At 36.8% G+C, this 23,789-nt stretch overlaps 1 protein-coding gene across 3 annotated transcripts in view; it reads right to left on the bottom strand.

Moving 5' to 3' along the window:
- Positions 1-395: 395 nt before the first annotated feature.
- LOC133537725 (collagen alpha-2(IX) chain-like) overlaps positions 396-23,789 on the bottom strand; it is a 25,363-nt gene continuing 1,969 nt past the window's right edge. The window contains exons 2-6 of one of the 3 annotated variants that reach the window (XM_061878821.1): positions 18,403-18,636; positions 1,305-1,340; positions 1,183-1,226; positions 600-632; positions 396-531 (exon numbers count right to left, since the gene is read on the bottom strand). In XM_061878821.1, the coding sequence (XP_061734805.1) occupies positions 510-531; positions 600-632; positions 1,183-1,226; positions 1,305-1,340; positions 18,403-18,636 (369 nt within the window). In that variant the 3' untranslated portion in view covers positions 396-509. Of the gene's footprint in view, positions 537-599; positions 633-1,182; positions 1,227-1,304; positions 1,341-18,402; positions 18,637-23,789 lie in introns of all 3 variants that reach the window. The other 2 variants (XM_061878822.1, XM_061878823.1) reach the window with 2 other exon arrangements.

A 23,789-nucleotide genomic window follows, 5' to 3' on the forward strand; every position in this document is an offset into this window, starting at 1 on the left:
GTCCTTACGTGTAAGGGTTAGGGTGTCCGCGTTGGTGACCCCTGTTATACACAATAACTTATTCCTTCCTATAAAACACTAACCCTAACCTCTCCACCACATCTCCACACATCTTCCAACATTTTCGGTTTTGATTTGATTTTGGCTAACTGTCATTTTCAATTTTGACATATTGAACTGAAACTTTACATATGTAATAGAGTTTTTGTTTACAATAACAAGCAATTGATTATTTTTTTGGAGGGAAATTAGAGTGGTAAAGCTCACCTTGCAACATTCTTTATACCACATCAATAATATGCTGGCCAGATACATCTTGTCCCTGAAGAGAAGAACAACATTGTGTAAAAGTGACAACCATTACATTTCCCAAACAGTGAGTGGACTCACCGGTGGACCCTCAATACCCGGCCTGCCATGCACACCGCTCATGCCGTTCAACCCCCGAGGACCAGGCAGTCCAGGGGGTCCTACATCACCTGGCTTCCCAGAGTCTCCATGTTGGACCATTATGTCCAAGGTCTCCTCACTCTGTGCTGCAAACACATACAAGTGCATGAAGTGTATATTTACTTAACACATGATCATACACAACTCACCTGTCCTTTAGTGCCAGATTCTCCAGACATACCCTGTCACACCCAAACAATCATGAGATACTGATTTTAAAAATTGCAAGTTCTAGTCCTTTAGATTTGTTTTCCTCCGTTCAGTAAGCACAGCACCCAGAAACATTTGTGTTTCTACATGTAAGGTTCAACTACGAAAATGTTTGAATGCAGCGTTGAAAGATTGTCCAACAATAGTTTGTACAAAAACATGCAGAATGAGGGTTCCTACAAGTGGCAGGGCAAAAATACTGAAACACAATGACTCACTTTAATGAAAAAAAATGTTTTAAAGTACTGTTAATGTATAATCTATACAAGATTCCTTTCTGCTCAGCTATTCATTAAAACGAAACAAGGGATGTCCAAAACTTTACCACAAAGGGCCGCACACTTAAAAGTTAACGAATGTAGGGGCCATTTTGGTTTTTAAAACCTTAAGGTCTTTCCTTGATTGTTAAAAGTCTTAGGGACCCAAAATGGGTCTCAGTCAAATAGTATATTATTTGTCTTTGCTTTCAATATTTAAATATCAACAGGTCAACTTCAGAAAGTTCAAAATGACTGGTCTTACTTTTCCCCTTTCTCACCAGCTAGCCCCTCCACGTCGGAGTCTACCTTCAAGCAGAAAACAGAATATTTGTTAGTGTTTCATATTGAAGGCTCCAATCATTCACAAACAAAAGTGATACTCACAATGTCTCCTTTGGGTCCACCTCTTCTTTGGAAGCCCTTTGAATGAGGAGACAAACATACATGTATAACATGGAGTTAAAAATATCCCGTAAATACATCTTGTACATGATAACTAATTCCACTACCTTCTATAAAACACTACCTTTAGAAGAAAGTGTAAGTATTGATGTACTACAGTACAAGGATAGAAACACTTATATAATTTTGAACTTTAGGGGAAATAGTGAGTATTGATGGACAGAAACACTTATATACTATCTTTACAAAAAAACTATGTATTGATGTACAGGGACAGAAATACTTAGTTTACTGTTATATTTAGAATAAAGTGTACTACAGTACAAGGACAGAATCACTTGTATAATATATTATCTTTAGAAGAAAATGTATGTATTGATGTACTGAAATACTTGTATAGTATACTACCTTTAGGAGAAAGTACATGACAAGGATAGAAACACTTACAGTTGTGATCAAAATTATTCAACGCCCACACAATCTTGGTGTTTTAGCAAGTTGGACATTTATTCCGTATTTTATTTATAGTCATATCAAATAAAGATGCATTAAGTAGACAAATGCAAATTGAATTACATTATATGTTGTAACATACCAAACAGTGTCATTTCTCTTAATATTTCAGTGACAAAATTATTCAACCCCTTGAAGATCATAACTCTTAAGAACATAATTTGAATAAGATATTTTCAATCAGGTGTTGAAAACACCTGTAGATGTGATTAGAAGCATAAAGAGCAAAATTAAACTGATTGAAAAAGACTGTGACGCTCAGCTTCTTGTAGTGGGTCAATGGTGTATTTGCAACATGGTGAAGTCCAGGGAGTATTCAAAGAAGTCAAGAAAGGAGGTCATTTCTCTTCATAAGAAAGGATATGGATATAAGAAAATAGCAAAAACATTACACATTCCAAGAGACACAGTTGGGAGCATAATTTGCAAGTTTAAAGCTAAAGACACAGTGGAAACACTACCTGGGCGTGGTAGAAAGAGGATGCTGTGTGCAACTGCTGTCCGGTATTTGGAGCGTACAGTGGTGAAAAACCCCCGGGTAACAGCTGAGGAACTACAACAGGACATTGCAGAGGGGGGAACGCAGGTTTCGTCCCAGACAATAAGGTGCGCACTACAAGATGAAGGCCTCCATGCCAGAACTCCCAGGTGCACACCACTTCTGACTACCAGGCACAAGAAAAATAGACTCCAGTATGCCAAAAATCATCTAGAGAACCCCCAAAGTTTTTGGGAAACTGTCCTATGGAGTGATGAGACAAAACTGGAACTCTTTGGGCCTATGAATCAAGGTTATGTCTGGAGGAGAAAAAATGAAGCTTACAAACAGAAGAACACCTCGCCTACTGTCAAGCATGGTGGGTGGTCAATCATGCTCTGGGGCTGTTTCTCTGCCTCAGGTAGCGGGAATCTCCAGCGCGTTCAAGGCATTATGAATTCTATTTCCTAGCAGGATATATTAGCTGCAAATGTCATGAAGTCAGTGAGGAAGCTGAGGCTTGGGAGACGTTGGACCTTCCAACAGGACAAGGATCCCAAGCATACCTCCAAATCAACATCAGAGTGGTTGCAGAAGAAGGGCTGGAAGACTCTGGAGTGGCCTTCACAGTCGCCAGACCTAAATCCTCTAAAAAAGCTGTGGTGGGACTTGAAGAAGGCAGTTGCAGCACGCAAGCCCAAGAATATGAATGAACTGGAGGCCTTTGCCCAAGAGGAATGGGCTAAAATACCTGTAGATGCTTGCAAGAAGCTTGTGTCCGGTTATGTATCACGTTTGAAGGATGTCATTACTGCCAAAGGCTGTTCTACTAAGTACTAAAGATGCATGTAACCAGGGGGTTGAATCATTTTGTCAATGAGATATTAATAAAAATGTCCTTTTTTGGTATTTTGTAAAATACAGTGTTACAATTTAAGTTGCATTTGTCTATTTGATACATCTTTATTTGATATGACTATAAACAAAATAAGGAATAAATGTCCAACTTGCTAAAACACCTAAATTGTGTGGGGGTTGAATAATTTTGATCACAACTGTATATGCTATCAATAGAAGTCAGTTTAAGTAATGGTGTGCTACAAATACAAGGAGAGAAAGACTTGGATCATTTACTATCTTTAGAATAAGTGTAAGTATTGATGTACTACAGTCCAAGGATAGAAACACTTATACAGTGCCCTCCAAAAGTATTGGAACAGTGAGGCCAGTTCCTTTATTTTTGTTGTAGACTGAAAACATTTGGGTTTGACATCAAAAGATGAATATAAGACAAGAGATCAACATTTTAGCTTTCATTTCCAAGTATTTACATCTGGATCTGATACACAACTTATAAGATAATATTATTTGTAATGGAACACAACACTTTTAGGTGAATAAAACTATTGGAACTGTTACGGCTACTCTGTCGTTCCAAAAAGTTTCGAAAAAACTAAAATAAAGATAGCCGAGTAGCCTTGACGAGAAGGTTTAATACTCACTAAATTCCTTAAGCACTCACGGAGATATTTCTAGATTCAAAATGTTGATTATTTATTTTCACAAACAAAAAATATTCTTTGTGGTTGACTTTCTACATAACCAAAATAACTTATTTCGTGGTAAAAAAAACTATTTCACTCCTCACTCCATCATGACAGACAGACAAAGGGAGCGCCCAGCTGTCCTGTCTTCTTAATCATGGGAGGAGGAAGTGGATTAGGGTTGAATCAATCTTTTCGTTATGTGACTGTGTTTTGAATTGTGAGCAGTCAATCAGAGCATGTTTGCTATTAAAATACTACATAAAGGGATGATACCACTGGGTGTGGTTTGAGCAGGTTGCAGTGGAACAGAGTATTTTACAGCGCTTCCTGCTGACTCTGTATTCACAGCTACTGAAGTAGCAAAGCTGCTGTTTATGCCTCTAATTGGTTTTAGTCCACTTGTGCTTTTTGGAAGAGGCCTTTTTGTTATTTGGTCCTGAATGTCTCCAAACAATGGATCCAAAAGCATCTTGGCATGCATTTCTAGAAAATACACAAAATTGTTGAATCTGATTCTCCTGCCAGTCCTCTGTTGTGTCTCATAAGCTGTGCTTTGCCACTTTTCTCTGAGTTTGTAGGGTAGTTTGGATGTAATCAGCCTTAGGTTTGATGGGATATCAAGTTCCTCCAAATGCTGTAAATCTTGCATTACATTACAGCATCCTCTCAAATACATTGCATATGCATGAAGCATTTTTCCATCCTCAGCTTTAATTGCTGTCCAATTCAAGGCTTTTTCCAAGTAACCTCCCGAAATGTTCATCTCATTTCCAAAGTGTTCCTTTAAGAGGCGCCTTGCTTCATTATAGCCCCTACTGGCTTCCATGTGCAAACAGCTGTGAACCAAGTCTCTTGGCAAACCAGATGCAAACTGTTCAAAGTAGTAGAGTCGGTCTTGATGATTCTCAGTCTTGTCTTCAATCAAGTGTTCAAATGCATGGATAAAAGACTGATATGCCAGTGGGTTACCATCAAACAGACATCTCTCTAGCTGGTAGTAGAGTTTTTGCTGTGAGACAATGAGTTTTACGATTTCACTTTGTCTTTGAATAACCATTTCCAAGTTATCATGAGCAGCATTAATAACCACATTATCTTGTGCAGAGTGATTTATTATGAGTCTGATTTACACTCTGGGTCTTGTGTTTTTTAATTGCATTTTTGTTTTGAGGTTTATTTAGATCTTCTGATGTGCTGGTGTTCCTTTTAGGTAGAGGTGTGTGGAGACTTAAGATGGTTTGGTGAAGTGGGGTTTTGTGTATTACACCAAACTCTATAAAGTCCACATTGCTCGCCATAGTTTCTCTTTCATGGTGAGAATCATAATACTCAGTCATGGGTTCCTGAGTCACCTCATTACTTTCATGAATTAAATCACTTTGAAGGATTTGTATTTTAGCAGTTGATGCTGCGAGATCTGCTTCCAACTCCATTTGCTCCATCTTTGCTTTAAGCTTTGTTCCCTCCAGTTGCATTTTCTCCATCTTTGCTTAAAGCTTTGTTTCCTCCAGTTGCAAGATGTGTTTTTCCTTCAGTGCAGCAGCTCGAGCCACTGTAGCAGCCTGTTACGCTTTGGCCCTTTTTAATTCTGAGGATACTGAGGAACATCTAGAGGCTTTTGATCCAGTGACAGACTTTGATTGGTGAGATAAATTTGATATGCTTTCCAGTGGTCCAACTTTTGATTGTGCAATTTCTCTTTTCCATGTTTCATGAAATAATTCACATTTTTTATTCTGGGTTCATACCAGTCATAATAATCATTTTCCTTTTGTGATGCTTTTCCAGGCTTTCTCCATAGCCTTTTTCAGTTTTTTTTGTTTTTGGGGGGGGGGGGGGGGGGGGTTACTCCTGTCAGTCTCCTCTTCAGCAGGTAAAATACATGCTCTATTGGGTTTAAGTCTGGAGACTGACTTAGCCAGTCTAAAACCTTCCACTTCTTGCCCCTGATCAACTCCTTTGTTGTTTTGGCAGTGTGTTTTGGGTCGTTATCTTGCTGCATGATGAAGGATCTCCCAATCAGTTTAGTTGCATCTTTCTTTAAATTAGAAGACTAAATGTTTCTGTAGACTTCTGAGTTCATTTTGCTGCTGCCATTATGGGTTACATCATCAATGAAGATGACGTCCCAGAAGAAGCCTTGCAAGCCCAAGCCATGACATTAGCTCTGCCGTGTTTCACATATGAGCTTGTATGTTTGGGATCATGAGCAGATCCTTTCTTTCTCCAAACTTTCGCCTTTCCATCACTTTGGAAGAAGATAATCTTTGTCTCATCAGTCCATAAAACATTTTCCCAGAATTTTTTAGGCTCATCCCTGCAGCTTTTGGCCAAAATGTAGCCTGGCCTTCCAATTATTCTTGCTATCGAGTGGTTTGCATCTTCTGGTGTAATCTCTGTACTTCTGTTCATGAAGTCTTCTGCAAACAGTAGATTGTGATACCTTCACTCCTGCCCTCAGGAGGTTGTTGCTGATGTCACTAACAGTTGTTCTTTATAGCTCTCACAATGTTTCTTTCATCAACTGCTGATGTTTTCCTTGGTCCTGTTCCACGTCTGTAGCCTAGTACACCAGTGGTTTCTTTCTTCTTCAGAACATTCCAAACGGTTGTACTCACTATGGCCAATGCTTGTGCAATGGCTCTGATTGAATGTCCATCTTCTCTCAGATTCACAATTGCTTTGTTTTCACCCATAGACCCATAGACTCTCGTTTTCATGTTGACGCCAACTCTAAATGCAGTCTGCACAGGCAAAACCTATCCTACTCAATCTGAAACTGAGCTCAGACATTTAGTGCTATTTAGTGTTTGAATAATCAATGTAATTGGGAAACACCTGGGCAACAACACACACCTGTCAGTCACATGTTCCGATACTTTTGCTCTCATGAAAAATGGGTAGGTTGAACCAAAAGGTGCTATCTTCTAAGTTGTGTATCAGATCCAGATGCAAATACCTGGAAATAAAAACTAACATGTTGATCTATTGTCCCATACTCATCTTTTATTGTCAAACCCAAATGTTTTCAGTCTACAACAAAAATAAACAAATTGGACTCACTGTTCCAATACTTTTGGAGGGCACTGTATGTATAGTACCCTTAGAAGAAACTAAGTATTGATGTACTGAAACACTTACACGTTCTTCTAAAGATAGAATATTGTATAAGTATTCGTGTACTGAAATACTTCAAAGACAGTTTAAGTAAGGATGTACTACAATGCATGGACAGAAATACTTATATAATCTTTAGAATAAAGTTTATGTATTGATGTTCTATTGTACAACGACATAAATACTTAGACATTGTATCTTTAGAAGAAACTAAGTATTGATTTACTGACATACTTTTACAATACACTATCTTTGGAAATAACTGTAAGTATTTATGTACTGAAGTACTTATATAGGAGAAAGTGTATGTATTGATGTACTGAAATACTTATATAAAATACTATCTTAAGGGGGATGTAATATTGATGTACAACAAGGACGCAAACACTTTAGAAAAAAAAGTGTAACTACACACGTATATGCTATCTTTTGTAGTATTGGTGTACTACAGTACAAGGCTAGAAACACATACTATATTTCGAAGAGAGTGTATGTATTGATGCACTACAGTATAAGGACAGAAATACTTATATAATACAGCAAGTTTAAAGGACAGCAGGTTAGGCCACCGTGAGCTGAGACAGTCTCTACACAAGTCCCAGTATGTAATGTGATAAATGGCATAAACGCGCCAGTGACACAAGATTTGAAGTCATTTACACTATATATATCCGCCTCTCTGCAATTGGTGAGATATATTCTACTCACGAGGGTGATTTGGCTGAAAATAAGGTGCCTCGAACGCCGAGTGGCCCATTGTTCCCCTGCAACTATGCCACAACGCGGATCAAAGGAATCTAAACACGTCCGTGATCAATTGTCCTCTAGGGATTTGGACGAAAATGCAATGTTTACTCCGGACGATCGAAAAATGTTGCGAGCTATGGTTGAAAAACTTGAAAAACTGGACATTTTGATTGAACTAATAACTGACGTTCCAGAGCTGAAAAAAATCAGTCAAGTACAATCACGCTGAAATGGTGGAGATAAAAAAGGAAAAGACGACACTAAAAGTTGAGTTAACAAGCCAGGAACTCGAAACTACTAGACTGACAACAGAGAGCGAGAAATTAAAGGCAGACTTGTTGGAACTCCGCTGCAGGAGCATGCGGGACAAGTTGCTGATTATGAAGATGAAGGTGACAAGATGGCTGCCAATGCTTCTCCCTGCTCAGAGTCTCTCTACAATTCATCAAATATATCTGGAATCTAAGACAAATATCTTGAAATGCTCCATTGCTGATGGTGAAGGAATACTTTACTTCACTACTTTGGGGATATTGCAACAACATTGGACTCTGAAAAAGGTATTTTAGGAGTATCAAATCAAGGCCCAAACAGGCCTTCTGAAAACTTCAGTGCAGCTCATCAAGTTACCTAAAATACCTGTGTAAAATTACTTGAAAAGATGACAATAACAATTAAAAAGTTGTCAGAGGAACTTGAAGAGATAAAGAAATCTGTAAACTTCATGGGTGAAGAGATTGCTAAGGTTCTAAAGCAACAAGGAAACATCATGGGCCTCATGGAGGAAGTGAAGGAGCTGAAGGAGAATGTGATCCAGAGAGACAAAAGGATTGAACTTTTGGAGCAGAGATGTGAGGATTTGGAGCAACAATCACTTGTCAATGACATTGTGGTCACAGGACTAGAGCTGAAACACCGCAGTTATGCTCGAGTTACAGCTGGGCTGAACCAAGGTGAAGATGCTCCTACGGAGGAACTTGAAACTCTTGAGCAAAAACTCCTGGACTTTTTCAGAGGTAAAAACATCATTGTTGAGAAACAAAACATATCAACATGCTATTCATTTCCAAACAAGAATGTTAAAGCAAGACCAATAATAGTGATGCAGATGGTTAACCAGAAACACAAAATGGAGCTGCTGAGACAGTCCAAAAAGCTAAAGGGCACTGGAATTTATCTGAATGAGCACCTGACAAAGAAAAATGGTGAAATTCCAAGAAGTGGCCGCATTCTCAGGAAAGAAAATAAGATTCAATCTACATGGACGAGACATGGCAAAGTCTATATAAAGCCAAATGGATCGGATCAAATGAAGCCAATATGGATTAAAAACGTGAAAGACTTGGAACAATTTAAATAACTTGTTGAATCAGGACAACAAATGGTATGTGGACAATGAAAATGTATGGTACACATGGTATATGGACATTAGGATTATGGATAATGTGTGTTTTTTTTAAGTTATATCGTACATTTTAGTACATTATTGATATTTTGGTTAAACTTCTTTGGAGGATGACTAATAATGACTTTTATATTTCTGACGAGGAAGAAAGCAGTATAGCTGGGCAAGAAGATATTCAAGACAGGATAAGCTGTAAGGAACTAAATTTAAGTTATTTAGAAATGAATGATGATAAAGTAGGAGAATTGTGTAATGACATTGATCCAGAAATTAATCTAAGTGGATTACATAACATAAATGTTTCATATTACTCAGAGGATAGTTTTAAAAATGTGGATTTAAAGGGTTTTTTGCTTATTCATTTTAATAGTAGAAGTCTCAGGGCTAATTTTGAGAAGATACAAGAGTGTTTGGAATCTTTAAAATCAACATTCCAAGCAATTGCATCTCAGAGACATGGTTGACAGATGAAATTAATGATATGTTTATATTAGAAGGTTATGATTTTTATAATTTAAATAGAAAAAATTAAAAAGGAGGTGGCGTTGCGTTCTATGTACAAAAAAAATATTACTGTGAAATTATCGACAGTCTAGTTATAGATGATGTTATGGAGAGTATGACTATAAAAATACAAATAAACAACGAACGTAGTGCATATTTGAGTTGTATTTATAGGACACCTGGGTCACATGTAGAGCTTTTCCATGACAGCCTACTAAAAGTACTTGGAAAACTAGCTAACAAGAAATGTGTCTTTGTGTGTGGAGATTTCAATTTTGATTTATTAAAATGGAGAACCCATAAACCAACTAATGACTTTATAAATGAAATGTTTACTTATGGTTTGCAACCAATAATTGATAAACCAAGCAGAATAACGCGAGAATCTGCTACCCTCATTGACAATATTTTTACAAATATCCATGACATAACTACAGGTGGAATACTCCTTAGTGACATCACAGATCATTTTCCAGTGTTTGTGAATATTCAAAGTATGATTGTAAATAATATAGCACAAAAACATTGTTCAAATTAACAAGATTAAGGACACCTGAAAGAATACAAGCATTTAAGAATGAGCTTTCAAAATGTTTCTGGGAAGGGGTGTATGTTGAAAATTGTAATGATTCATACAGGGCATTTCTGTTTAAATGGATAGAACTTTATAATTCCTGCTGTCCAGTCGTGAAGTCCACACTAAAGAAAGTGAGTAAAAATAAGCCTTGGATGACGAAGGGTCTAGTAATGGCCTCCAATAGAAAAAATGTTCTGTATGACAGTTACTTAAAAAATAAAACTGAACAAAATGAAAGGGAGTATAAAATTTATAAAAATAAGTTGACTTCTATTCTACGAAAGCAAAAGAAAAGTTATTATAACGAGAAATTTGAAGATAGCAAAAATAATATTAAACAAACATGGAACACAATCAACCAGGTTTTAGGTAATAGATGTAAAAATCATGAGACTCCGAGCTACTTTATAAATGATAATAATATAAAACTAAACAAAAAAGAAATGATAGTGGAAGAATTTAATGACTATTTTGTTAATATGGACCCTGCACTTGCAGAAAAAATACCTGTTTATGAGGACACAGGCTTGACTAAAAACACAATAAACCCTCATTTAAAATCAATGTTTTTGAGTGGAGTAACAGAAGTGGATATAATTCAAACAGTAAGAGCCTTTAAAAGTAAAACATCTACAGACATACATCACACAGATATGGTAATTATTAAAGAATGTATTCATTTAATTCCTAAGCCATTGGCTCACATATGTAATCAATCATTCAAGTGTGGATACTTCCCAGATGATATGAAGATAGCAAAGGTTATTCCTGTTTTTAAAAACGGAAATAAGCATCTTATGGAAAATTATAGACCGATTTAATACTCACTCAATTTTCAAAAATTTTAGAAAAGCTTTTTACAAAACAGTTAAATAATTTTCTGGAAAAAAAACACCTTGCTTAAGCAGCAGCAGTATGGTTTTAGGGAAAATCGAACAACTACATATGCAGTAATGCATATGCTGGAGGAGGTTAGTACTGCTATGGATAATGATGAATTTACAATAGCCATCTATATTGATTTAAAAAAGGCCTTCGATACCATTGACCACAGACAGTTAATAAATAAGTTGGATAAGTACGGCATCCGAGGGCCAGCTCTGTCCTGGATCAAGAGCTATCTAGAAAATAGAAAACAATGTGTTCAGGTGGATAATACAATATCTGGATTTAAAAATATAGTTTGTGGAATTCCACAGGGTTCTATAATTGGTCCTAAGTTATTTACAATTTTCATTAATGATTTTTGTGATGCATCAAGTTTCTTAACATTTTTTATGTTTGCTGATGATACAACTATCCTTGGGCTTCACGGTGGCAGAGGGGTTAGTGCGTCTGCCTCACAATACGAAGGTCCTGCAGTCCTGGGTTCAAATCCAGGCTCGGGATCTTTCTGTGTGGAGTTTGCATGTTCTCCCCGTGAATGCGTGGGTTCCCTCCGGGTACTCCGGCTTCCTCCCACTTCCAAAGACATGCACCTGGGGATAGGTTGATTGGCAACACTAAATTGGCCCTAGTGTGTGAATGTGAGTGTGAATGTTGTCCGTCTATCTGTGTTGGCCCTGCGATGAGGTGGCGACTTGTCCAGGGTGTACCCTGCCTTCCGCCCGATTGTAGCTGAGATAGGCGCCAGCGCCCCCCGCGACCCCGAAAGGGAATAAGCGGTAGGAAATGGATGGGATGGATGGACAACTATCCTTTGTTCTGGAAAATCTTTTAATGAACTTTTGGTTTTTGATACTTTTTTTATTAGTAGATTGCACAGTACAGTACATATTCCGTACAATTGACCACTAAATGGTAACACCCGAATAAGTTTTTCAACTTGTTTAAGTCGGGGTCCACGTTAATCAATTCATGGTAAAAATAGAACAAGAAATGACAGTGCTTAAAAACTGGTTTGATATGAATAAATTATCACTTAATATTGCTAGAACTAAATTTATGATATTTGGTACCAAAACTGAGGTATCTAATGAAGTAAATATTAAAATAAATGGATATAAAATTTAGCGTGTCTTTGATACTAAGTTTTTGGGAGTTATAATTGATTATAAATGATCATGGAGACAACATGTAAATTATATAAAAACAAAAATATCAAAAACACTTGGTGTTTTGTATAAAACTAAATAATTACTTAATTATAATTCTTTGTTAACAATTTATTATACTTTGATACTTCCATACATGACATACTGTGTAGAACTCTGGGGAACCACTTTTAAAACCATAACTAATGATATTGTTTTGCTGCAAAAAAAAAGCTGTACGGCTAATAAACAAAGCAGGATATTATGACCATACCCATCCATTATTTGTTAAATCAAAACTTATGAAATTTCAAGATATTGTTTATATTAAAATAACACAGATAATGTTCAAAGCAAAAATAAATACTCTTCCAGAAGGAATTCAAAAATACTTCTCTCTACAGACCAGCAAATACAATCTAAGAGATGAATCTAAGTTTATTTTACCAAAAGCAAGACAAGTGGTTAAATGTAGATGTCTATCTGTTCTCGGTGTTAATTTGTGGAATTCTGTTGGTAAAGAAATAAAAATGAGTGACTCAGTATTTAATTTCAAAAAGAACATGTCACAATGTATTTTAAAAAGTTATGTGAACTAGAAATTTATGTTTGTTTGGTTAAATGTTGTATTTAGAAGGTATGTATGTTTATCTATTTACAGAAAAGTGTATGTGTGTAGGTACATATTTTTGCATTGTTTGTTGGGGGGCAGCTTGAATGTGGATGCTGAATGACTATATTTCTTTTTGTGTTGCAGAATTATTAGAAAAGGTAACTTAATTGAATGTAAAAAATGTATGTTGGGCATATAAGCTTTTTTGCTTCTGCCTGTTTCAGTTATGTTATTCATTTTTGAATCGTGATCTATGTTTGAATATGTTTTTGTTAGACTGAAAATAAACTGAACTGAACTGAACTGAAAGATGTAGAAGTGATTTACAGCATCGCGGAGAACCTCGTCACAGCCATTCTGCAGAAGCAACTCGGCATTTCGGATGAAGAAGTCAAGAGGATCCAAATGGAACGAGCACACAGGATTGGCAAACGCAAAGAGGATGCTAGACCGAGACCTATGGTTGTAAAGTTGATCAACTCCAAATGCAAAGACGGAGTGCTTGCTCTGTCCAGAGGGTTACTAACCCTCCTTAATCTTTACAAAAGATTAAAAATGTTATGGATGCATTTGATTTAATTGACATCTGGAGATTAAAAAATACTAGGTTAGTACAATATATGTGGAGAAGACAAAACCAGGCAAGTCCTATTGACAATTTTTTATATACCATTTTCATTGCTAAACAAAGTGACTGCAATATCAATCAATGATAAATTGTGTTCTGATAATAATTGTATAGGTTTAAAAAACTGCAATTGAAGATAATACATGTGAGCCCAGATATTGGAAGTTGAATCAAATGCTTCTACAGGATGAATAATTCATTGAAAAAAAAAAACTTATTACTGACTAATTTAAAAATAATATAGGATCATCAAATCGCCTGGGAAGCCTTCAAATATTTAAGGGGATATGCCATTGCGCACTCTTCATGGAGAAAAAAAACTTAAAATGGTCTAACAGGAATTAAAGAAAGAAATTGAGGATTTACAAAAAACATTGATAGTAGTGATAATCTAATTAGCGAGCAACTGAATTCCTTTTACAGCCAAAAAAGAAGAGTTAAACTTAACTGAAAAACAATTATTTTAAAGTTATGACTGCAACAGAGCAATCTGGATGAAAAAAAACGTGATAAGTGTTCAAAATTCATTTGAAATATCCAAGCAAAAAAACGTTATAAAAAGAACATTTCCATACGTATTAAAACAAATGGAAAGGTATTGGATACACACACCACATTGTTGAAAGTAAAGGAAAATTACTTTGGAAATATTTTTTCTAATTCAGTAATCTCTCCTGAAACTACTTTTTTTTTTCAGAAAATTATAAAAGAAAATTGATTTCAGAAGAAAGCCATTCATGTAAAGGCCTCATTAGAGAGGAAGAACTTGTGGAAGCTGTTAAGTCTTTTCATCCAGGGAAACCCCAGAATTAGGTGGAATACCTATTGAGGTCTATCAAGTATTTTATGAAGAGGTTAAGAAACAACTGCTTTTGTAGTTTTAATTACTCATATAAAACACATGTTTTTGTCTAACGCTCAAACAGAAGGTCTTATTTCTTTATTCTGAAACAGGAAATAAATGGTGAGTATAAAGACCAAGTTTATCTAAAAAATTGGAGACCAATGACACTTCAGTGATACGATGCCAAGATCCTGGCAAAATGTTTGGCTTAAGGACTTAAGTCTGTTTTGTCAAATATTAGGGTTAGGGTGAAATATTATTCACCAAGATCAATCAGGTTTCCTACAATTAAGTAACATAGGAAACAATATTAGACAGTTATTAGAAATGATAGAAAATTATAATATGGAAAATAAAAAAGGATCAATTTTTACAGTCAACCTGGAGAAGGAATTTGACAAAATTAGCCTAAATGTGTAAAAGCTTAGTTTTTTTAAATTTTGGCAACACCTTACTACACTGGATCAAGACGCTATATATTTAAATGAACTGTAGAATCATCAATAATGGATACATCTCTGGGACAATACTTATATTAAGAGGTCTAAAACAAGGGTGCCTTTTGTCTCCATACTTATTTATTATTGCTATGGAAATATTGACGGTTAAAGTTGGATTGAATACAAATATTGAAGGGCTCAGTAATAATATTATTGAAAGTAAAATAATGTATGCCGAAGATACAAGCTTCTTTATCAGCCCCGATCCTCGTTGTTTGCGAAACCTTCTTAATCGTTTGGACATATTTTCACAGCAATCTGGGCTTAAGCTAAAATATGGTAAATGTAAAATAATAATCGGAAATCTAAAGGGAACGTTATTTCGATAGCAATGCAAAGTGCCTGTTTTGTGGACAGATGGACCATTTAACATACTTGGTGTTTTTGTACCAGAGAATCTGGAAGATCTCAGCTCAGTAAATTATGTTAATCGATTAAGGAAACTGGATAAAATTATGCAATTATGGAAAGGGAAATCCTTAATCTTGTATGGTAAAATATCTATTGTCAACTCGTTAATCATTCCTCAATTTTTTATTTGTTTTTGTCATTACCAGCTCCATCAAAACACTTTAAGGTCTATGAGCGGAGGGTCTTCCATTTTGTCTGGGACGGCAAACCAGAAAAGATTAGAAGAAAGGTTTTGTACAATGAATATGAGGGCCTGAAACTTCTCAACCATGAAGCTATGTGCCTGTCTTTAAAAGCATCAATTGTTCCAAAGATGTAATTAAACACTGAGTGGTACACTAGTGTCCTGTTGGACAAAAAACATGTACTGTATCAAAATAAATTGTATCCGTTTTTACAATTGATGACCTCGCATTTTCCTTATGTAGAGAGAGAGTCTGCTGGGAAACATGGCGAGGTTCATGAAGGAAACAATCCACTCATGGTGGTGTTTTCTATTTGATGTGCCAGAAAAAAGAGATGACATTTTGCAGAAGATAATATGGATGAACTCTATTGTTGTAATAGATGGAAAGCCTTTCTTTTGGTAAACTATGTTTGAAAGAGGAATCATTTTTGTCAATGACATTATCAATGAGAACGGTAAGATTATGAAGTATGATGAATTTAAAGGCCTACTGAAAGCCACCACTACCGACCACGCAGTCTGATAGTTTATACATCAATGATGAAATTTTAACATTGCCACACATGCCAATACGGCCGCTTTAGTTTACTAAATTGCAATTTTAAATCTCCCGCGAAGTTTCCTGTTGAAAACATTGCGGAATGATGACGCTTATGTTGACGCGTGTTTGTGACGTTATTGTTTGTAGTGGACATTTTATCTAAGCACCACTCACAGCTAAAAGTTGTCCAATTTAATTGCATAATTACACAGTATTTTGGACATTTGTGTTGCTGAATCTTTTGCAATTTGTTCAATTAATAATGGAGACGTCAAAGAAGAATGCTGTTGGTGGAAAGCGGTGGATTGCAGCCGCCTTTAGCAACCAAAACACAGCCAGTGTTTCTTTGTTTGTTGTGAAGCTTTACTATGGAACAGAGCGGTCAAGCGAACATGTTTCTCTACCACATATCAACCAGCAGGTTTCGGTGAGAAAATTGTGGTAATAAGTCGGCTCTTATCGGAGACATCAGCGGAGCTTGTGTCGTTCTTCCTGCAGCAGCTGTCAAATAGCCAGCTGCCACTTCCTTGGCTCCTCCATGGCTTCCATCAGAGACACTGCTGGTCACCAAACCCCTCCCAATTTCAGGTATGACTTTATAATCTCACTAAAACACTAGTAACACAATAATCAGATAAGGAATTTTCCAGAATTATCCTAGTAAATGTGTCGAATAACATCTGAATCGCTCCCACTGCCCTAGCCTTTTTTTTCTATTGCTTCACTCTAACTTTCCTCATCCACGAATCTTTCATTCTCGCTCAAATTAGTTGGGAAATCGTCGCTTTCTCGGTCCGAATCGCTCTTGCTGCTGGTGGCTGTGAATATATACAATGTAAGGAGCCCTACAACCAGTGACGTCACACGCACATCGTCTGCTACTTCCGGTACAGGCAAGGCTTTTTTTTTAGCGACCAAAAGTTACGTACTTAATGGTTGATGTTCTCTACTAAATCCTTTCAGCAAAAATATGGCAATATCGCGAAATGATCAATTATGATACATAGAATGGACCTGCTATCCCCGTTTAAATAAGAAAATCTCATTTCAGTAGGCCTCTAGAACTATGTATGATGATGCTTGTTCAAGTTTTTCATTCAATCAACTAACTGGAATAATTGGGAAAAGATGGAAACAAATAATTAATTATGGAACTACTAAATTATTAGTTTGTAAACCTCTAATAAGAAATTCTAGTTGGCAAAAAGGAACTAAAATAAATATAAAATAATATAATGTTTATTTAATAAAGAAATTTTTGAAGGATGCTCATATAACACATATGGAAAATGGGAGGACATTTTTGACTGCTTCTTGACTGAAGAAATATTCAAATTAATCTACAAAACTACTATCGATTTGCAAAATTGTTAATTTCAAATTAAAATTATTTATAACTTTTCGAAGACAAGAAAAATGTTAAAACTATGGAATGTGACAAGAGTCGGATGAATACCTATTTTGTTGTAAGGAGTCTGAATCCACCCTGCTTTTGTTTTGGTATTGTCATATTGTGTCTTCCTTTTGGGTGGAAGTTGGAAAAATGTGTTTAATTATTGGTTTGTTTATGAAGCTTAATATGGTTTCTGTTATTTTAGGAGAGTTCATTGACAGTCATGACAAAGTCAATTTAATTATAGCATTCAGTGAAAGGTTTTTTTTAAGGCCAAAAACAGATATTCACTTTTTACCCTCATTAAAACATGTATTCAGTATTTTTTGACTTCAGAAAGTTATATGGTTGAAACCGATAATGATGCCAATATACATAAAAAAAGATGGGAAGTTTGAAAATGTAATTTTGTTTACAGATATTTGCAATCTATTGTTGTGTTTCCTAATTTTGAGTGTACATAAATGAAGGCGTGTGTTGCTGAGCCCGACTTTGATTGATTGATTGAAACTTTTATTAGTAGATTGCACAGTTCAGTACATATTCCGTACAATTGACCACTAAATGGTAACACCCCAATAAGTTTTTCAACTTGTTTAAGTCGGGGTCCACGTTAATCAATTCAGGTAAACTGGACCTGGACATAATCTGGACTGGACCTGGTTTGAAGAACCCTTCAAACAATCTAATTTCATTCATAAGGTCCTTTTCAAAAAATATATATAAAATAAAATAAAATAAATACATTTAAAACATTTTCTTGAATAAGAAAGAAAGTACAACAATATAAAACAGTTACAGAGAAACTAGTAGTTAATGAAAATGAGTAACATTAACTGTTAAAGGTTAGCACTATTAGACAGCGTAATGAAATACATGTTATACAATCTTTAGAAGAAATTGTAAGTATAATATATTATCTTCAGAATATGTTCATAGTGAAGCACTACAAGGACAGAAATATTTCATCCTGCTTGAATGTAAGACTTGTATTCAACTCCTGGGTAAACACTGCCCCCTGGTGGACTCTTTAACTACATACCTTGTCTCCTTTGCGTCCACTCAGACCTTGAGCACCTGGAACGCCCATGGGTCCTCTCTCTCCTTTGCTTCCACTCAGACCTTGAGCACCTGGAACGCCCATGGGTCCTCTCTCTCCTTTGCGTCCACTCAGACCTTGAGCACCTGGAACACCCATGGGTCCTCTCTCTCCTTTGCGTCCACTCAGACCTTGAGCACCTGGAACGCCCATGGGTCCTCTCTCTCCTTTGCTTCCCTGTCATATATGAGAACAATGAATAAGTATTGTACTTACAATGTGCTGTGCTGAGCAGACATGTGTTGAGTTGGCTCCAGCAGCAAACTTTCCATATTCACTTTTAGACCTTGTCATTGAAGCAATTTGAAGTACAGCGAGGTATTGCATGCATGACATACATGTAGATGTTTTTAAAAATGTATTTTGTAATTTGTGATTGCTGCTGTTCACATTCACTCACAATCACGTCCACACAGAAGTAATACAAATAACGCTTTTCTAGACAAAAGCAGCACCGTTGTATAGCACACTCGATGTAGATACTTTTTTAAATGTATTTTGTAATTTATGATTGGCCTCACGCGGGCCGGACAGGGACGCACATAGAGCCGCAGAATGCCCGGGTCTGTGTTACAGTGAATTAATATGCATTTTAATGTATAATCACCTCATGATAGTATTACACAATTCCCTAAGCCAGTGACTATCTAACTGTGGTAATACAGAGAATGACATAAATATGCAAACAGTTTTACTGTTCAAATTGTGGCCAAAAATATTCAATGAATACTTATGGCCACTACACAACTGGTCATTATGGTGGTACTTGGAGAGCAACGTTTTTTTTTCTTGAAGTGGTACTTGGAGAACAACCTTTACATATTTGCTTTTGAAGTCATAAGTCAGGGGAACAAGCATTTAAACAAAAACATTTCAGGAATATAAATGTTAACACAGGGGTGTCTAATTTTCACCAAAAAGTCAAAGTATGTTGGTACCGTTTTAAGATATTTTTATATATCTTAAAAATAATACTCAAAACTGACATTAAAGAAAAAACTTGGGCCATGTCCACACGATTACAGAGTGTTTCAAAAACACATATTTGGGGTGAAAACAGTCTTTATTCACACAAGTGTAGTTTCAAAAGTGTCTCTGTCTACACACAAACACATACACCTGCTGTCATGCACATTTTGTCCAATCAAAATCCTGACAAATGGTGGCATTACACCTCTTATTATTTTTATTTTTATATACTACACGTAAAATGACTTGTCCATTATCTTTAAACCCAGCCTGCACGTACACAGAGCCCTGGGAACACTATTAAAGAGGGAATAATAGAATTATAACATGTTCAGCAAAATGGTGATGAATTACATGTGCAGTGAAGTCGACATTATTTCTAAAATCAGCACGCACTAAGGAAACCATTTTGCATGTTTGAGGGAATTATAAAGCATTTAATCATGGATATAATGATATGGTACATGGATGATGAAGTGTATATTGTCTTTCACATCAGTACAAATTACAAGGATGACGTTACATTGTTTTTTTTGTTTCTGCTTGGTCGCTCTTTTTGTGTGTGTGCGGTCGCGCCCGGCTCAATATACAATAATGGAAGCAAGACACGTAAGTTCACTTCATGACTTGTCGTTAAACAAGGACTAAAAACATAAGATAATGTTGCACCTTTCTTATGACACAGAGCAAAAAGTCTTGCTTGTCAAAGTTGTGCCATCAGGTGGAGGTTCCACAGCCATCACATCCAAAACAGCTGACTGTCATTTGCGCTGACGGGAGTGTCACCAAGCCCATTTTAATGAATCTTTTTTTAATTCATGTTGAGTGAAAATAGCGCATCCAAACATAGAATAAATCATCTTATGGTGCGTTTAAAGGCAGCAAGGTAGCAAGGCAGTGTTGTTGAGCTTGGAAATGACACAAGCGTGACGTCATCTCAAGTCTCCGGTTGTGCCGTGTACACGCATACGCTCAGCGGAGACTTTTGGAACTCTACACTTTGACCAGCGTTTGCAAAAGTCTGCATTTTTAAAGACACGAGAGGCCTAAACACAGAGATATGTATGCGTTTATTAGGTTTCTCTGTTCGTGTGGACATGGCCTTAGTGTCAGCTTTGTGTTATAGACTACAAAGTGTACCAAAGTATTACAGTAAAAAATAGAACATAGGTGGTTCCACAGCTGGGCGATATATCGATATACGCGATATATTGCGGGTTTGTCTCTGTGCGATATAGAAAATGACTATATCGTAATATTGGAGTAGACGTTCTCACGCAGTTGTTTTTAGCTGCGGGCATTACACTACAGGCTCTCCTCGCTCTTTCCTGTGTCTCCTTCTCACAGACAAGCAGGCGCACATTCTTACATACGTCACATACTGTCACCTCTTACTTCACATACGTATACGCCCTCGCCCAGCAGAGAGGTAGCGGCGTGGCTAACGTTAGCTGTGATGCTAGCGGGTTGTTGCAAGAGAACGAAGGTGCGAATCTCGTAACAAATGAATGAATTAATTCCCAAGAAAAACAGCACGGGGTCCATCGTCTGGCGGTGGTTCGGCTTCGATCGGAAATATGTCGAATAGACAACTTTAATTTGTTATGTGTGGAGCACAAGCGTTGCTACCAAAAGTAGCATTACTGCTAATATGTAGCATCATTTGAAAAGTTTAATAAATACAGTTTTGGTCAATTGACTTAGTTGTGATTTCCTTCTCTGCATGAAAGTTTTAAAAGTAGCATATATTAGTGCAGTATGGAGAATAATCACCATACTGCTGTGATTATATGTATCCAGTGTTTATTCAAGGCTAAGGCAAAATACCGAGAAATATATCGTATATCGCGATATGGCCTAAAAATATTGCAGTATTACAAAAAGGCAATATCGCCCAGCCCTAGGTGGTTCAACGTAGCACATTTTTCTGCCTATATTTTTCACATTTACTAATAGGGTGTCCAGAGCAGCAACGGTGGGCAAAATGAACTTTCACAAAATATTCATTATGAACAGTCCTGCAATGCGTTCACTTGTGGAAATGTCTAAACATAAAAGCTAAATGTCCTCCAATAATAAGCGCACAAGTATTGCTGGGTAATATGGCCCAAAACGGATAGCATTTATGCATTTATAATCTGGATGGCGATATATGTTATACGGTATTTCCTTGAATTGCTGCCGGTGTGCTAATTAATTTAAAACCTCCTCTCACTCCTGCGCTTACCAAAGGCATGCGGTAAAAGTAAGCATGCGCACATTATTTTAAAACCTCTTCTCACTCCGACACTTACCAAAGGTATGCAGTAAAAATCTGAGTGTGATGTAAGCTTGGATCTTAAATCCTACTGAATAGTAGGGGTGTAACGGTACGTGTATTTGTATTAAACCGTTTCAGTACGGGGGTTTCGGTTCGGCACACGGGCGTACAGAACGAGTTTGGAAGCAGAAGTCTTCACAAGCTGCTATGCTTTCTGCCTCTGTCTCAGCAGTGAGCACTCAGCATTGTCCTGCCCACACAACCATCTGATTGGTTACATACAAAGCCAATCAGCAGTGCGTATTCAGAGCGATGTAATAGCCAATCAGCAGTGTGTATTAAGAGCGATGTAATCAATGCTTTAGCGTCGAGCAGAGATATTCGTTTAGCAGGGGAGCAGCGGACTCTACCCAAATTATACTTAACACTTCCCAGTCACAACTATTACAAACATCACTATGAGCCCGTTGACCTTCTAGAAACTTAAACTGCAGCTCAGGTAGCTCACAGTATAGGTTTGAGGTGAAGGCTAATTAGCTTTTAGCGTAACATTAGCTCATTTTGCTGTGTGTGTGTGTGCGTGTTAGGGGCAGCAAAGCCCTGTCTGTCTGTTATTTCATTGAACTCCATCGTGTTTAGGGATAAATAGTCTCTCCCATTGCTATTGTACTATTTTTCAGCAATAGTTACATTAATCATTAGTAATGTAGCAGCCTAGTTTTGAATAGCAGGGTCCCTGCTATCGCATGTTGATAAAAATACAACATGTACATAATAAAAGTCAACTACAGGCTTCCCAAATACTGTAATAAATTAAGCATGATGAGTTGACATTTTGCACTTTTTATATGTAGAAGAAAGGTTTTTTCATTTTATTTAATCACAGCAACAACTTGAGACAGTTTAATGTGGATTAACGTGGGCAGAATTATTATAGTTTTCCTATAATAAGCTATATGCCGGGGCGGCATAGCTCAGTTGGTAGAGTGGCCGTGTCAGCAACTTGAGGGTTGCAGGTTCGATTCCCACTTGTGCCATCCTAGTCACTGCCGTTGTGTCCTTGGGCAAGACACTTTACCCACCTGCTCCCAGTGCCACCCACACTGGTTTAAATGTAACTTAGATATTGGGTGTCACTATGTAAAGCGCTTTGAGTCACTTGAGAAAAGCGCTATATAAATATAATTCACTTCACTTCACTTCATGTTAGAAGGATAAAGCCATTGTTTACAAATTTGGTAAATAACCAAAAAAGGTATATTTTGTTGTTTTCTTACTGTACCGAAAATGAACCGAACCGTGACCTCTAAACCGAGGTACGTACCAAACCGTAATTTTTGTGTACTGTTGCACCCCTACTAAATAGCTCTTAGTCTTCTTCCCTTTATGCGATTTCAAATTACCGGTATTAAAATCAGCCTCCTCCATTTTGAAAATGATGACAGGGGAAGTGTCACTCGTGACATCACGAGTTTGACCAGGCGGTAATACTAAGCATGCGCTAATTTTTTGGGGGAGCGAGTTTGACCCGGCAGTAATTCAAGGCAGGCGCATACTATATGCCCTGCGGCAATTCAAGGAAATACGGTATGCTGGTACCTGAAACAACAGGTGTAAAGTGCTCGAGGCCGCTGACCTACTTATCTCCATTGCAGCGGTGGTTTGCGTTGTGCATCGTTGCTTCCTGTGCGTGGGGTTATTTTCGGAGCAACTGAAAAGCAGAGACGTGGAAATTCACAACTCTAAGCTGAAGAAGTAGAATAAATCAACACGCAAAATGTTTACATCTCAAGATCGTATCAAATTATACCCAAAGCTAAGTTTTAATTTCTTTACTTATAATTTAAGACTATTGTATACATTTTTTCTGTATAATCCTGAAATATGAAGTCAGTCTACGCATCCTATCATGATTTATAAGCTTCCATAAAATCTTTTTGTAAGGCTGCCTGCGCTGCCTCAGACAAACAAAACCATTGTAACATTTCACCCGGAAAAAAGTCCTCTGCTATGGTCCGATAATGGTATACAAGTGCTAAATTATTCACTGTCAAACCCTGTTTGAAAATTCAACAAAATATGGAAGTTACAGCTATTGTTT

This window comes from Nerophis ophidion, linkage group LG19 (genome assembly GCF_033978795.1).
Source record: "Nerophis ophidion isolate RoL-2023_Sa linkage group LG19, RoL_Noph_v1.0, whole genome shotgun sequence".
Classification (NCBI taxonomy): Eukaryota; Metazoa; Chordata; class Actinopteri; order Syngnathiformes; family Syngnathidae; genus Nerophis; species Nerophis ophidion.